This window comes from Syngnathus scovelli, chromosome 6 (assembly GCF_024217435.2).
Source record: "Syngnathus scovelli strain Florida chromosome 6, RoL_Ssco_1.2, whole genome shotgun sequence".
Taxonomy (NCBI): domain Eukaryota; kingdom Metazoa; phylum Chordata; class Actinopteri; order Syngnathiformes; family Syngnathidae; genus Syngnathus; species Syngnathus scovelli.
The window spans coordinates 14,383,267-14,399,108 of record NC_090852.1 but is presented as its reverse complement, the minus strand read 5'-3'; the positions used below and the strand labels follow the sequence as shown (position 1 = coordinate 14,399,108).

At 41.3% G+C, this 15,842-nt stretch overlaps 1 protein-coding gene across 2 annotated transcripts in view; it reads left to right on the top strand.

The window, feature by feature from the left end:
* LOC125971276 (transcriptional enhancer factor TEF-1) overlaps nucleotides 1-15,842 on the top strand; it is a 31,195-nt gene continuing 15,353 nt past the window's right edge. Inside the window, exons 1-2 of one of the 2 annotated variants that reach the window (XM_049724367.2) lie at nucleotides 1-380; nucleotides 11,810-12,190. In XM_049724367.2, coding sequence (XP_049580324.1) covers nucleotides 11,986-12,190 — 205 coding nt within the window. In that variant the 5' untranslated portion in view covers nucleotides 1-380; nucleotides 11,810-11,985. Of the gene's footprint in view, nucleotides 381-875; nucleotides 1,152-11,809; nucleotides 12,191-15,842 lie in introns of those variants that run through there. The other variant, XM_049724366.1, reaches the window with a different exon arrangement.

Sequence of the window (15,842 nt, the reverse complement as noted above, 5' to 3'; positions counted from 1 at the left end):
TAGCAGCAAGTGGTGGCCAAGACTTGTATTTATTGGTTTACTGTTATTATTATCCACCCTTTATCTTAACTGCTTATCCTCACAAGGGTTGCGGGCGTACTGGTGTTTCCGCTGACTTCAGGCAGTAGGTGTGGGACACCCTGAACCGGTTGACAAACAATCGCAGGGTACCCAGAGACGAACAACCATCAGCATTCACACCTATGGGCAATTTGGAGTGCTCAATCGGCCAACCAGGCCTGATTTTGGAATCTGGGAGGAAAGCGGATTACCCGTAAGAAACCCACACAAGCACGGGGAGAACATGCAAATCCAACACAGGAAGGCCGAAGCCAGAATTGAACCCTGCAGCTCTGAGCTGTGAGGCGACGTGCTAATCGGTGAGTCACCGTGCCGACATTTATATTATGATCATTATTATTGTCATTTTTTTCCCCAGCAAATGACATTATGTACAACAACCAATGAAATGTTTGTCTATTGCAAATATTGGATATTTTAAAACCTTAACTAGAGAATATTTTGTTCTAATTTAATTATGTGTATCATTTATAAAATGATAATGAAACAATAAAAAAATATTTTCAGTAGTTTAATTTTGCTTGATAGCTGGGCAACTTGTCTTTATGCAGCGTGTCAAAAAAAGTTGAAAATGTTCCAGCCTGCTCTGCTGTCAGTGTTTTTATTTGACGCTGGGTGGATTTGCTGTCAGCTGCCTGCTCTCATTCTCTTGGTCCATTGAAAAGAGTTTGGGCGCTTTTCTTTTGTTGTTCAACACAGCCGTGTGCCTCCACTACAGTCAGGCCGCTTCCCCCCCTCCCCGGGCAGCTCTTTTTTTCCGCCACCCATCCTCCCATCTCTCACTCACTCACTCATTCGCTCACTCCATTTCATCCATCCAGGGTGACGCCAGTCACCCCGCCCCGTTCAACTCAGTCCACCGCGTTCATTTCATTCCTGCTCCCATTCCGCGCATATTTCGCATCCTTGGAAAGACCCGGCGTATTTTACGCACTCGGCGCGCCCGATCCCCCGTCAGAGCAAATCCGAGTGGACGATCGTGAGTTGCCAGGAGACCTCACACATGCAGCGGATGCACCCGTTTGCGGAAAAGTGTGGGAATTTAGCAAGAATCAACCAATTGAATCGGGGTAAGTTATCCAGGAGGAGTCCCCCTCCTCCGCTTTTTGCTTGTAAACGGACGTCAGCTCCAAGTGCTCACTGACGCTTCGAAACACTTTCGTCTACATTGAGAGAAATTTAAACTCACTCGCAACAAGCACATTTGCAAGTATTTATCCAAGAATGCGAACGTATATGTAATGTTTGTCGTGGGCGCCGATGTCGCTTTCGTTCCACTTTTAGTTGGCGATTCCCAAGATGCAAATATCGTTTCCTTACCGAAATGGGCGCCTTTGCGCTCTTTCATAACACTTTGTTTATGCATTGGCTGATTCGCGGAAACAAATGCAGACGGCGCCGAAACACGCTGGTAGTTTACAAAGCTTAGCGTCAATGGAGGACTTGTTGCATCGGCGGCTTTTCTCTTGGTCGACAGGCAGGCAGGGAGGAGGGGGGAGGGAGGGAGGGAGGAGGGGAGGGAGACAGCCAGGCAAGCGTCAGGCAGGCCCCAGGCAGCCACTACTCGCACAGGCCACAGACTCAGCACAAAAAGCACAAAAAAGACTTTAAAGGTGAAACTCACTTGCTATGTCTCAAGGAGTGTCTCTTTATCTCTTTGAGAATTTGCTTAATTCATATTACAAACCAGGTTGACTAAAACGCAAATGCTTTTTCTTCAATATAGCCTGACAATCACCTGTTATTTGTTTTTTCTCCTTTTTTATATGAATGTATGACTGTTTGTATAGTTGTCATGCAATGCATATTAGTACTTCTTAACAAGTTAGAAACAAATAAAATAAAATTCAAGTCAATAATGTTTGAGTGACCAGGGCGTACTCCACTTTTCACTCAATTTGAATAGATTGGCAAGCAGTGCAGAAAATGGATTCAGAACTGGTAAATTCAGTTGTTACATTAAAATACCATAGTTTTGTGCGCTATTGTTTGAGTTTCTCTTGCATGGGTAATTAATAAAGGTCTCTCTAGTACTACATAGGTTGAAATCCATAGTGAAATACTCTCAGTATGTATTTGTGTAGTATCAGTATATATTTTTGTAGTGTAAAGTACCCATGATAAAGCCTATCAGCAGTATCAAGTAGAAATGAAAACAATATATCCCCCAAATCACATTTCCGGGTTCTTTAATGACAACAGTATAAATCAACAGTAGCTGTATTTTGCACATATAATCAAACATCCGAGATGTGCGAGTGAATTGTTTTGTAGCCTGGGACATTACAGTATTAATGTGTGGTAATGAGCATTTCCTTGCTTGAATGAGGGTTATTTATCAATTTTTTTATTGATGAAAAGTGGTTAGAACCAGTGAGTGCATGTATTGAAGACGATCCACAACAACAATCCACGCCATACAATTGACACAATTCCTAATTGTCATCATTACATCAGTTAATAGCCATCATTAAGATGTCATGTACTGTATAATCAATTTGAGATTTAAACTATAAGGAGTTTTAAAGTGTAAAAAAAGACTTAAAATGAATTCTTAAAATGTAGGATTTTTTTTACATGTTACACACATTCACAGTTACAGTACATTCTTTATTCCTACTTGGGAATTATTATTTAGTACTGTCTTAGCTGTGAAAGTGTGTGTGTGTGTGCATGTGTGTGTTGGTTCATTGTCTTTGCTGTGTCCAGGCTTGGAGTGTACAAAGCTTTTCAGTCACCCTGGGCAAACAGCTCCCCCCACCGACTTTCCTGCCCTCCCCCACCCCCCCCACCCTCCCTCTTCATTCCGTTGACATCTGTTTTGAGTGGTCTGTGCACCTGTAGACTGTGTATGCGTGTGTGTGTGCGTATGTGCATGTGTGCACGCTCGTGTGTGTGTTAAGAAGGGGAGGACGATAAGGGGAGGTGCAGAATGCAAATCCAGGCGTTTATTCAGGGACTGAGCAACGCAGACCGGCTGACTAACGACCATTTGGTGTGCGTGTGAGTGTGTGTGTATTGTGTGTGTTTGCCTCTTGCTGTCCCGGCCAGGCAGGTCTATTGTTGCAGCAGCAACAGGCGTTGGTGTATGAGGACGCACCATATGGCCTCTGTGTGCTTTAGTCACAACTGCTGTGTACTTGTGCATGTTTGTGTGTGTATTCATGTACCAAACCAATGCGGTCTCAGTATGGTGGACTTGCTCGCTGCAAGCTGCTCCCTTTTGTGTCATCTGTCGTCTCATTTCTTGACACAAGGACAAAATCTGGCATGCAGACTTCTATTTTTTTTTATTTTTTTTTAAACATCAGATTTAGTCTGCTTTACGGGCAAAAGCTTTGAGCAGAATATTTCCTGCTGTTCACATCAACAGGTGTCATGTGATAATAAATCTGGGAATTAACCCTTGTTTTGCTTATTTGTTAATTACATAATTCTTTAAAACACTTGACCTCTACCTGAAATAGCTGTGATTCCAGAATCACAATGAAGCAGCTTGCTATAATATAATCATATTTTTTTTCTAGTTCTTAAATATGGATCAATGTGGTACTTAATGGATAGGCAGTACGTGTAAATAAAAGTGAACTATTTACAGTATGTGATGAAATTTAGGGAGCAGCAGAGACCGTTTATAAGATGTGGAGTGACTGGGTGGGATCTGAGGGGTGCATGGGGCAATGAGAGTAAGTGGGGAGGGGGTAGGTTTTGGTGTGGGAGTTTGGTAGGCTTTGTTTAGGGGATAGGGGGAACAATGGGCATCCTCCTGGGTGGGGTGGGTAGGAGAGGTGGGGTTGGGTTGGGGGGTTAGTTTGTGGCTACAGGAGGACAGCAGAGCCTGTGCTAGCTTGTCGGACTGTGCCGGCACCCTGTCACTCCTCTCCTGTAGTCTTTGTGTCTGTGTCTTTCAGTCTGTCGCCAATAGCCACTAATGAAATTTGACCCACAATGCACCTCTTTCACCTCTGCCTTTGGCGCGTTCCTGATCACAATCTCATACTATATTGCGATATTTAGGGTGATTGTACAATTTATTGCAGAGTAAGCTTTGGTGATATGCAGTGGTGGGCCCGCCGGTCTGTCATTGTAATTTTAGCCCTTCTTCGTCGAGATTTGGGTAATACTTTTCTTCAAATGGGTTCTGGTCACCGTATTTTTTACCATCTGTGTTTGACAGGAAAGAAAGTATGCCTCTGACACTATAATTGTAAAAATAATCACCATCATCAGAATACAGAATAGAATTCAAAGGCAAAATCCTTTCTCTCAAATTCACGTTTTGCAAAAAGGTTTCATTTTATATTGTTATTTAGTCCGGTCCTATAAACTTAGAACATAGGGACAGCAAACTGACGGCTCATTGCTAGGTCGGCTGAAGACAACAAACCAAGATTGGACTAGGAAGGAATCAGGCAACAGAGTGAGCTGTTTCTCAGCTAGGAGGGTTCATCGTGTCAGCTCAGCCAGCCGGGAAAGTAAGCAAGATGGAGCTGAAATCCCCACTTCCTGTTCGCCTCATGCTGGGCTCAGGAAACAAGAGTTTGATTCAGGCTTCCCAGTGAGGGTTAGTCACTCCGGTTTATCTGATGGCAACAAGCCAAAAAGCGCAGGACAACACAGATCAAAATAAATTAAGAGAAATATCCAAATAATTTTCCAAAATCTCTGAAAAAAGATAACTAATTAAAGTGCAACTCATTTTAACATGTATGTCATGTACATGGTTTTTAAGGCAGTTTTCAAGCAGTAAGGAAAAATGTATATTTTCCTGAAATTAATTTATGTAGGTTAAAAATGTAGATTAAAAAAAAAAAAGGTTTCACTACATTTCACATGTTGCATAAATTAGCTGATGAGGGACACGATAGTAAACGCTACCTGTTGATCAAGACTAACAGGAAAATCTATTATGAGATCATTCAGGCTGACGAGCAGACGAGAAAAATGACAGCAGATTGTGTGTCGGCGAAATGTGCTTCAAACTGCATTTCCATTTCAAAACACAATAAATGTTATGCGTGTTTTGTTTATGTGAATGAAGCCATTGCGATAAATCTTTTGAACGGCCTATTGAGCGCATGTAAACAGAGTCAGTTTTCAACTAGCAGGTGAAGGTAAAGGAATGCAATTTTTTTTCAGAATGGTTCGAATAAATGTGTAGTATTTTGGTAAACAACTTTTTGGTAGCGACCAACAATCTGTGTCTATTTAATGACATTTTATTTTGTCAAGTAAGAATGTGCATACATAATTACAATGTCAGACATGCATGGTAGGCTGATTGAGCACTCCAAATTGCCCGTAAGTGTGAATACGAGTGTGAATGGTTGTTCGTCTCTGTATGACCTGCGATTGGCTAGCAACCAGTTCAGGGTGTCCCCCACCTACTGCCCAATGACGGCTGGGATAGGCTCCAGCACGCCCGTGACCCCCGTGGGGTACAGTCTCCTGAGTCTTGTTTGTTAACAGCTACATTTTCAACTAGTTGATATGACAAGGAAACATGTAGCGGTTACATGACATCATCTATGGATTGGGCGAAAAAAAAAAACATCCCAGCCACAATATCCTTGTGCGGGTGTCAACTTTCAATTCTGTGCTGGCTCTTTTAAGTTTTAAGTATGCTTGCGTACCATTGTTGATTATGTTGATCTCTCAATTCGACTTGTTTTATACTGCTTTGTGAGAGAGGAACAGGAAATGACCAGATTGAATATTATTTAATAAGATACTGCACATACGCTTAGACACTGTTGCAACCTTTCTGGATTTACAGCAACCTCAACCCGTGCCTCTTAATCTACGTGCATCTATCGAAATAAAAAAGCAATAACCAAGATATAATGGACAACACATATATGGCAGTGTGTGTTTGTGTGTGTGCGAATAAGTGCGCTTGTGTGCGTGCGTGTGGTTGGGTGAATGCAATTATTAGATAGAAGAGGATCTAATTGTGGCGAATGGATGGGGTACTTCTGGTGTGTTGTGTTTAAAGTATTTCTGTATATACACACAAACACACACATGGGCACACACCAGTGTCTGTCTGGGCAATGCTCCTAAATTCACACTTATTAAATGGTGTTGGTATAGCTCTCCTGGCCTCTTTCCTCTTGTGCCACATCTTGTTGTTTTGTGTGCTTCTGCGTGTATGTGTGTGTGTTGTGTTGTGTGTGTGTCACATCCCTGCTTTATCCATAAGGAAAAGGCTAGATAATGGCTTCCTCTGACTCAGCAAAAAAAGCACATGTCGACCACAGAAAAGATTTCAACCTTCCCATCATATTTCCCACGCCATAAGCTGATCATTGTATTTGTGTGCAGCCTGGGACCAATTACCTTGTGTGAGTGCTTCGTGCTAATGAAGACATGGTCTATAATGAGTTTCCTATGAATCAAAGTGTTCTCACCACAATAAAAAGCAAGCATCTCACTCGTAATATTAGTATGACATTAGAACAGAAGAAGCATGAAGGGTCTTTGTGTTTTTTTCATGTAAGCTACTTGCTTCTGAAAACGTCAAATCGGTCAATAACTACTTTCTTTATACTTTTACTTCTTATACTTTCTTTTACTTTCTTTACCAAACTTACAGATCCACCTCATCGGATCATCTGGAAAAGTATCGGGACACCAAACGGTGAAATTAAATGAGCAAAGAAAATCTATGTGAGCTTCTAAGTATCTGGGCAGATTTGGGCGAATTTTGCCAGTCTCAGCCCAAAACCCAAATACAAAAAAAAAAAGATGGGTTGCTTCAGGAAGGGCACCCGGCGCAAAGACTTCCAAATTAATCATCATTTGAGTGAGTCGCTGTGACAAACCCTGCTGGGACAATCGAAAGTCGCAAGTACGAGATCATTTTTAATTTTCCGATATGCAGCTCTTTGAAACGTCAGGCTCCAGCGTCTTCCTTCCTGATTAATTGAGTCATTAATTGAGTCATTAGTGAAGCAAAATGTCAGTCCAGACCCAAACAAAAAGAAACTCAGCCTTTTAGGTTAATAGAATCTGTGTCATGTTGACTGTCCCTCGAAAGCCTGTTCATCTATTAATCACTTGGGCCTGTAGTCTTCCACATATGCTCTGGTGATGTCATGCTCTCCCACTTTGTTATCAAGGACACGTGTCCTCATGTGACTCTTCTCCATCAAAGGATGTAGTGTTGTGAGATGCACAAGCAGTGGCAGCGTAGCCACTACTTTTTCTTGTGTCTATAGCTGGTTGATGTTGCTGTTTCAGACCATTGCACCATTGCTGTTTTTATAAAAAAAAAAAATAAAAATAAAAAAATAAATATATATATATTATATACATTTTCAACACCGGTCATCCTGTTCAGGGCGGCGGAGGGTGCTGGAGTCTAGCCAGCCAGTCGCAGGGCACACATAAAGACGAACAACCAGTCACACCCACATGCACACCGCCACTGAGCGGGAATCAATCCCAAGCTGCCAGCACACAAGTCAGGCGAGTGTACCCCTACACCACAGGTGTCAAACTCAAAGCCCGGGGGCCAGATACGGCCCGCCGCATCATTTTTGGGTATTTCGTGACTATAGTTCACAGTCGCTTCTCTGTTTTCTCCTGGTATTTACTTCATCTCCTCCTTTAGTGATAACGAAACTTTTCAGAATATTTGCTTATTTGCCGCAATGAATGTGAGGACTCGTCACTTACACCGTCGAATGGGGAAATTAGGCCATGTTAGCTATCGAGATGCAGTGAGTTAGTGCAGTGCAAAATAGTGTAGCGCTGAGAATTCCAATGGCTGTTCCCAAACAGCATGGAAGATGGGTGACCTTTCTCAACTTAGCTCAAAATTATTTATAGCGCACTATAAAACAACCACAACTACATACAAAGTGCTGTATGTAAAGTAAAATTGAGATGTGGAAAAACAAAGACATTAAAAATAACAGTGTTCCACAGGGTTCAATTTTAGGGCCCCTGCTGTTTCCTTTGTATTTTCTGCCCCTGGGTTCCATCTTAAGAAAGCATGGTATTTCCTTTCACTGCAATGTGGAGGACAGTCAGATCTATGTCCCGCAAAGCTAAAAGAACACTTTCTCCTAAAGACCACTTTTTTTCTTGTCTGGAGGAAATCAAAGGCTAGATGGCACTATATTTCTTGAACTTCAATGGAATGAAAACAGCTATGTTTGGTCCCAGTGGCCCTTTTGGTGACCTGGGCCTTCTGGCGTCGTATCTAAAGACAACAGCCTTGAATTTGGGTTTTAAATTGGACAGTAATTTTTAATCCTTTTTTTTTTTTTATTCAGGCCACTGGCTAAAGTAAAGCTTTCCTTTCATAATAATCCATGCCTTTGTTACATTATCAATTATGTCAATTATGTTAATGTAGTGCACTTCATTTTGGAGTCAGCCAGTCCTCTTCCAAGCATCTCCAGTTAAGTTTCTTTTGTTTGTCTTTAAATCTTTAAATGCCCCATCTTAATCTAATTGCAAGATGCATATATAATAGGATGTGGCTGTGTTCAGAATTAATCACGTTCAAACTCATATTTAATGGGAGTCAGCACGTACCTATTATCATCTCAAGTGCCTCTGATTAAGACTGAATAATTTTGAGCCATTCTAGAGGGCTTTTTCTGATTTATTTATTTTTTGCTTTCACATCTTACAACACAAGCGATCCTTTAGAGAGAACGTCCACAGCATCAGAGAGAAGAAAATGTTATTTCATGTGGTTTATGGTTATTTCTTTAGACCTTGTCAAGTTCAGGGACAGAAAGTGTGTCAGCGGTGGTAGAGATCATCTTGGATAAATTCTGTTTGAAAAACATGAGCAAAACATAAATAATTTTTGCCTTGCAAATCTGATCAGGTAACAAGACAAATGAAAGATCACCTAAATATTCTTACATAGTCAAATAGTCAATCGCTTTAAAAAACAAGTATGGTCCTTGAGCTGAAGGCAAAATTTCACTCTGGACAAAATATTATATAATTCAGAATAAATTGTTTTTATCCTCAGGGGTGCACTTAAGCCTGACAAAAGTAGAACAATGTTTGTGCTTTGTGGATTATGTGAAAACCCGCCTTTCTAGAAACTGTGCACATGTTGGAACCAGTTAGAACAGATGCTGTCGAGTGGTCCAATTGAAGAATTAATGGAGGGAAAAGAGTAGCTGGTAATATATTGTACCAACAAGAGCAACCAGCAACATCTTCGTACCGTCTCAGTGTGCAAACAAGAGGACATTTTTTACAGGACCATGGAAGCTTTTAGCCATGGGCTTTACATCCACATAAAAGCATACATGTCTTTGGCTTGTAGAGGTGCTGCAACAAACTCATATGCTTCATAGGAAAAGAATGGATACACCAAGGGAGAACATGAGGGTCCAAGGCAGCTGCAGGATTGTGGCTCGATGCCCTGCGTGTGTTCTGCTGAGGGTTTGGCACTAACACCATAAAGCCTGCTGTCCTGGCTGGAGTGTCCCAAGCCTGCCTGATGACACACACACCCACACATGCACACGCATGCATACACTTAAGGAAAAGAAGGGGTAACTCAGGATATGAAGCCCAGTAGTCAGAGTTGATTGTTGTGTGACTAATGTTTCTCTCCAGCGTCCATCTGCTACTGGGCCCCTCTCATGCAAGAAGCTCATAAAAATTCACTCCTTTTGCCCCCTTCAATAACTCCCTCATTATAAGCGATTCCAGATGAATTAAAAAGACCCCAAATTCATTATGAGCTCGCAAATGGTCATTTGTTGCGATATCAACCTGATGCATTAAGTGGACAAATCAAAGGAAGGTAACAGTTGAAAATTTGAAGCCTTTTTATATTGAAAAAGGTGTTTGAAGAAAATAGCTGATAAAAAAAACGTTGTGTGTTATGAATTTAGTTACCACGTGGTGCACCTGACATACAATAAGGCAAAAAGAGAACGCCCTTGTGATCCTGACTGTAAAAGTAGAAGGAACTGATTGCCAAATTATCACATGTAAAAAAAAAAATCCTAAACACATTTGTCGATCTGTGTGTTATTTGTTATTGAGGCAGGAAGCATACAAAAGGTGATGAATCTATTTCTTTTCTAAGGGTTAAGGAGAGCTGTGATTGTGTGTCATATAACAAAAAACGTAGATGTCTTTATTTTGATTTAGACAATCCCTTCAAGACATTTAAATCCATGCTGACCAAAATCTGTATTTTTTTTTTTTTTTTTTTTACATGGAGGTGATTTGTGTCCACTGGGTGTATTATCACTTGAAGACATGCAGCTGTATATGCACACTGTCACACACACTGCCGGAGCAGTAGAAACAACATGCCGCCTTTGGAATGAATGGACTCTTGCCTGAATGGAAAACTGAGGGGTGTAAGGGCAGGAGAGGAGAGGGGATGGAGGTAAAGGGCAGGAATTTGGAGAGGAAACATAAATGGAAGAGAACAGAATGAGCACGGAAGGGGAACCGGAGGACAAACACTCGTGAAAACAGCACATCTCATTTATTGCGTGTTCTGGGGAGTCCAAGTCATCTGATGTTCCCTTGCAGCTTTGTTTGTTCTTATTGACTTATGCACTGCTCAAGTGTGTGGACACTCTTAAATGGAGCCAAATTTTACATGCTCCTGTTGCACATATGTACGCGTGTTAATCTCCAAGCACCCCACACACACACACAATTCAAACTGTTTGTTCATGCTGTGGCAAGGGACAGCGCATGGGAAGTGTGAACAGTTGAGCCCTGACAAAATGACATGTTTGCCCAAGGAACTGGCACTGCAATTGTGTATTAGTGTATGTGTGTGCGGTGTACTTGGCCAACCCTGCTGTTTACCGTAGGGGATTTGGGGAGAATTGTAGGCAGCTGGCAATCCCATGTTTGTTTTTTTTCTTTCGCCTTATTGTCTACTTGCGATGTGTAGTGTTTGTTGTTCCACTTTGTCTGTTGTTGGGAAAAATGCTGATCATGGAAGCAATAATAGGCCTCCAGCAGTGGGCAGATACTTTAGGTCTACTAAAAATAGAAATTGATATTTAGACTCACTTTATAGCAAGGCATTTGGGTGTTAACAATTGCATCGGTGAAGGCTATTTAATTCAGGTTATACTGTCAATAAGAACAGTATTGTGCACGTGGTTTATCAGGAATGTTAGTGAAATGTGGCCATTGTCAATACTTGAGTTTATTCTTACGTGTTTGGTGATCTTCAAAACGTCTGGTATAAGTTTTATTCAGATCAGGCTGGATGAACTTTAAACAACACTGCAGAATGCCATAAATTGATTTATGCTATAAATTTGGCATTTTTCTAGCAATGCGGGTTTTTTCTCAAGTGTGTCTGTGTGAGATTCAGTCTCACAAACAAAATTGAAACACTCATTTTTACAATCTGTATTTAGTAGAGTTCAGAAAAAAAAAGTGAACCTTTATTTTAAACGGCAACGAGTCTGTGACAGCTTTTTCGATTTAACTAATGCGGGTTGAGATAATAAAGTATAGACACTAGTGACCACTTCAGCATTTTGGTGAAAGCCCATATTTGGAAAATGGCATCCATGATTACAAAATAAGTACAAACATAATTGTAATTGTGATGCTTTTGCAAACCTATTAGAGAATTTGTGTATACTGACATCAGATCAACTAAATAATCCTGATAATTGATCATTTTGGATCGTTTGAGCGGTTCATTTTTTCTGCATACATCACACAAACATTTCTTTCCTTTGTCCTGTTTTCATAGGTTCCCTGCCACATGCCCTGGGATTTTGACCAACATCTCTCTTTTCTATGATTTGCCAACCAATTTTGAGGCATTATTTTGGATCGTAAACAATTTGGGGCTAACCCTCCAAAACAAACTAGTTTTTTTGCTTGTGCACTGACCGCACACCAGCTTGTCAACATTTAGCTGCCAGGATGGAACGCAGCAGTTGGAGTGGCAGTGAGAGTCCCGGGGACGACATGGACAGACTGAGTGACTCTGGAGGGGACAAGACAATGGACGGAGACCCTGAGGGGGTGTGGAGCCCTGACATTGAGCAAAGCTTCCAAGAAGCCCTTGCCATTTACCCGCCATGTGGAAGAAGGAAAATTATATTGTCGGATGAAGGGAAGATGTATGGTGAGTGCTAATGAACAAGACATGTTAAACATTGGGAAAAATGCTCATTCATCAATTTTACTGTTTGTACTGTTTTCATCAATTAGTACTGCATTGTAATAGGAATGCCTCAATGACCCGCCAGATTTATTATGAACACATTTCCCCAAACAGAAACCTCCTCTGCCCCAAAGAAAACAAAAAACTGTGCTTAATTACCATGAAACATTCAACAAATCACAATTAGCAACCACTAGATGCTGAACTATTGTTCACAAACGAACATTAAATATTGCTATTTTTGTGGCTAACTAAAACGACAACACCTATCATGGCACCCAGTTGTTGAAGTTTTGAGGCCTTTGTCCTCCTCTGAACTTGTTACCATGTGGAGCAAGATAGAACAATTCTAGGGTCAGTGGAGAAAAAATATAAACGTTTGCAGGATGGGATTCTGACTTTAAAGTGAGGATAATAAAGGAGGAGAATCAATTGCGCACTGCATACTACAGGGGGTCCTCGGTTTACGATGGTCTCGAATTACGCTGTTTCGTGTTTACAACACACGTCTCATATATTTGAAGCATTTTTCTCAACCTAAGCGGTTTTGCGTCGTAAGCGTCGTAAGATTCTTCGTAAGATTCGTAACGCACGCGGGAACTAGTTGGGGCAAGCGACGGAAGAATACATCGGACTTTTGCGTCAGCTCTGTCTTACAGCGCCCTTTCCAGTGTGCAAGCCAACCACAGGAATAAAGGTAAGGAATTATTTTCTCTTTTTTTTTTATTACTGTACTTTTTCATTTTATTACTGTTCCGATTTACACCGAAATTCGGTTTATGTCGGAACGGCTCAACGTCGTAAACCGAGGATCCCCTGTATATGAAAAATGCCTTGAGATGAATACATTTTAATTAATGCATGTAGAGATAATTAAATGAAATGAAACAAAAAATGGAACTATTATTACAAAAATGCGCAGAGATATTTTCGAGAGGTTTTTCTTTAAAACAATACACAACAAAGACACAGCATGGTGGAATTGAGGGTAGCAATATAGTATGCCTCCTGATGTTGCAGGGATTTTCTCCAGGCACTCCAGTACCCCCCCCCCCCCCCCCTTACATCCACAGCTCGCAATTCTCATAGACAAGCAGTACACAAAATTCACGGATAGGGAAAAAATGAAGAACAGAGCCAGAGTTGTTTTGTTGCGTGTCATATTTTCTCACATAATCTCAGAGGGCATTGGGTGTCAGGAAATTGCAGAATGACTAACACTGTCAATATGTGTTTTGTGTGCATCCATTTATTCATTATGTCTTGCAGGAAATAATTTACGATTACTCTAGCAACTATGTATTCTGGACATGCCTGTATGGTGTGCCACTCACCTGCATATATTAGACACAAAGCTGGTCCTTCCAAATGTGTTTGATACTTGTTTTGATAAGTTCACCTGGACCAGCTAGTTCAAAGACGGTGAGCCAACCATTTCAAAGACTCCTTTTATCAGATTTATTTCATCTTACATCCACTAGGCTACGTAAGCACAGAGGTACTTTGTCATCATTAATTAATACCGATGATGGATCATTATATTCAATTTTTTACGACGAGACGCGTCATTTCATCACCTCTTCCATTGTGCCGGTAAAGCACGACTTTGAGAAATGCAAAGCCCCTCAAACTCTCAAGGTTTAAATAATGTTGCGAAACAATTTTTTAAAAGTTCCATTCAATACAACTTCATTAGTACTCATATTTTAATAGCGATGTGTGTGTGAAAATTGAGGGAAAAAACTTGTGGGCGGGCTTCCAATGATGCAGTTCTTGCCAGCGAGGCAGCAGGCAAAGTGTCCCTGCAAATAGAGGGCCGGGATTTGTGATAACCACAGAATGCATGTTAGGATGCTCCTCAAGTTTTCAAATGCGACCCCTAGCGTTTAAGCCGTTGTCCACAAGAGAGTGCTGAAGAGCCCTAAGGTCCCTCCGACACACAGAAAACAGAAAATGTGTTTGTGCTTGTGTGTGTGTCCATTTTTGAGCTAATATAATAATGAGCAGATGGTCCTCTGGCTGCCACCAGCTGTGCCTCCCTCGCGCCCCTCTCTCTGCATGCAGAGTGGTCACTAGTGAATTCTTCATGATATTGCGTCCAATCAGGACTTCTTTAAGTAAAAAAAATATGACCTTGGGTCTGGAGTTCTGCTTTTTCTCTGACTCAGTTCATGGAGTCTTGCGTGCGGACATTGCCAGGCAGCACTAAAGGTAGTCAAAATCCATTAGTCATCTACAGACTTATTGCATTTTAAAGACTAATGTTCGTGACCTTTTAGAGGCTTTCATGTTCTTGTTTTGCTTTTTGGACCCAGGAGTATTTCTTTGGTCTTTTTCCAATCTTTCCTCATCTGTGTTCTGAACTGCAGTGGTCAGCTGGTTCAGTGAAATGTTGTGATAAAGCCACTGCACACCACCTGCTTCACAACAGCCGGTGTGCATTGCTAGTAACTCATTCACATTTGTCAGGTAAAGCCAAATAAATGTCATTGCTGCTTTGTGTCTGCTGGACGTGTCAATGCTCGTTCACATCTTTCACAGTTATAGTATGATCAGGAGATAGGTAAATATTTAAATGGCAACAAGCAGCCTCAACATGATTAATATGGCGGAAATGCATCCATAAACACAGAGAGCAAAACTGCTTCTCAATTGTTGAATCACAGCTCACCCGTTTTAGCGGGGACAATTTGGGTTGATTGCTTCTTTAAATTGTGGAAGAAAAATGCACAATTTTCCGCCTGTGTCCATCTTGCAGATGCGGTTATGGTCCGCCTCTAGAAAACTCGTCGAATTGTTCAAGCAAAAAATTGTTGAAAGCACATTTTACTTAAGCAAAAACATAATGTATGCTCTCTTGGAAAACCCTTAAACCATTTTCCTCAACACCTCACTGTCATTAATGGTGGTTTTGTGTGCCAGTAAAGGTAAAATGAGCTGCAGGTGAGCAAAAAATGAAAGAGTAATATCTTACTGTGACAGACCTATCTCTGGTTAGATACCCCCCACTGGCTGCAGGAAAATAGGCTGCAATAGAAAAAAAGGAGCTGCGCAAAGGGTGCCGTGATGTGCTTCTTAAAGGAACATGTCAGAAATTAAAAATGAATCTCTAAAAGGGAGTAAGAAAAAAACAAGGTGAACGATAGCAGATTGATGGGATTTTTGTTGCAGTTTATTATGCCAAGTTCCCCTTAAAGTGTACATCCGGAGGTCCCACATTGAGGTCTTGCTGAGGAAAGAGAGCAATAGTATAAAGTTTGGGCGATATCTGGTGTGCCCATTTTAGGTGTCTAATCTTGTATTAATAATCTTGCATGTATACAAAATAATATCCCTCTCCACCGTTAAATGCACTGCGCCATGTTGGAACGGGTGACGTCATGACGTTGACAGGGCCGTCCTTTCACCCACCACCTGCTATTGAGTGGCTAGCCAGATGGCTTGCCTATGAATGGAAATCTTTTTTTTTTTCCACTAGGTGACTTTGTTAAGCCGACTTTAAACAGTCCACTGCCCGCCAGGCAGGCTGTCGAGCAAGCTCGTCACCACTGCTGCCCCGGTAGATGCTTCCTCGCTTGGCTTGAGGTGTCTCCAAAATCCACATGGCGTGGGC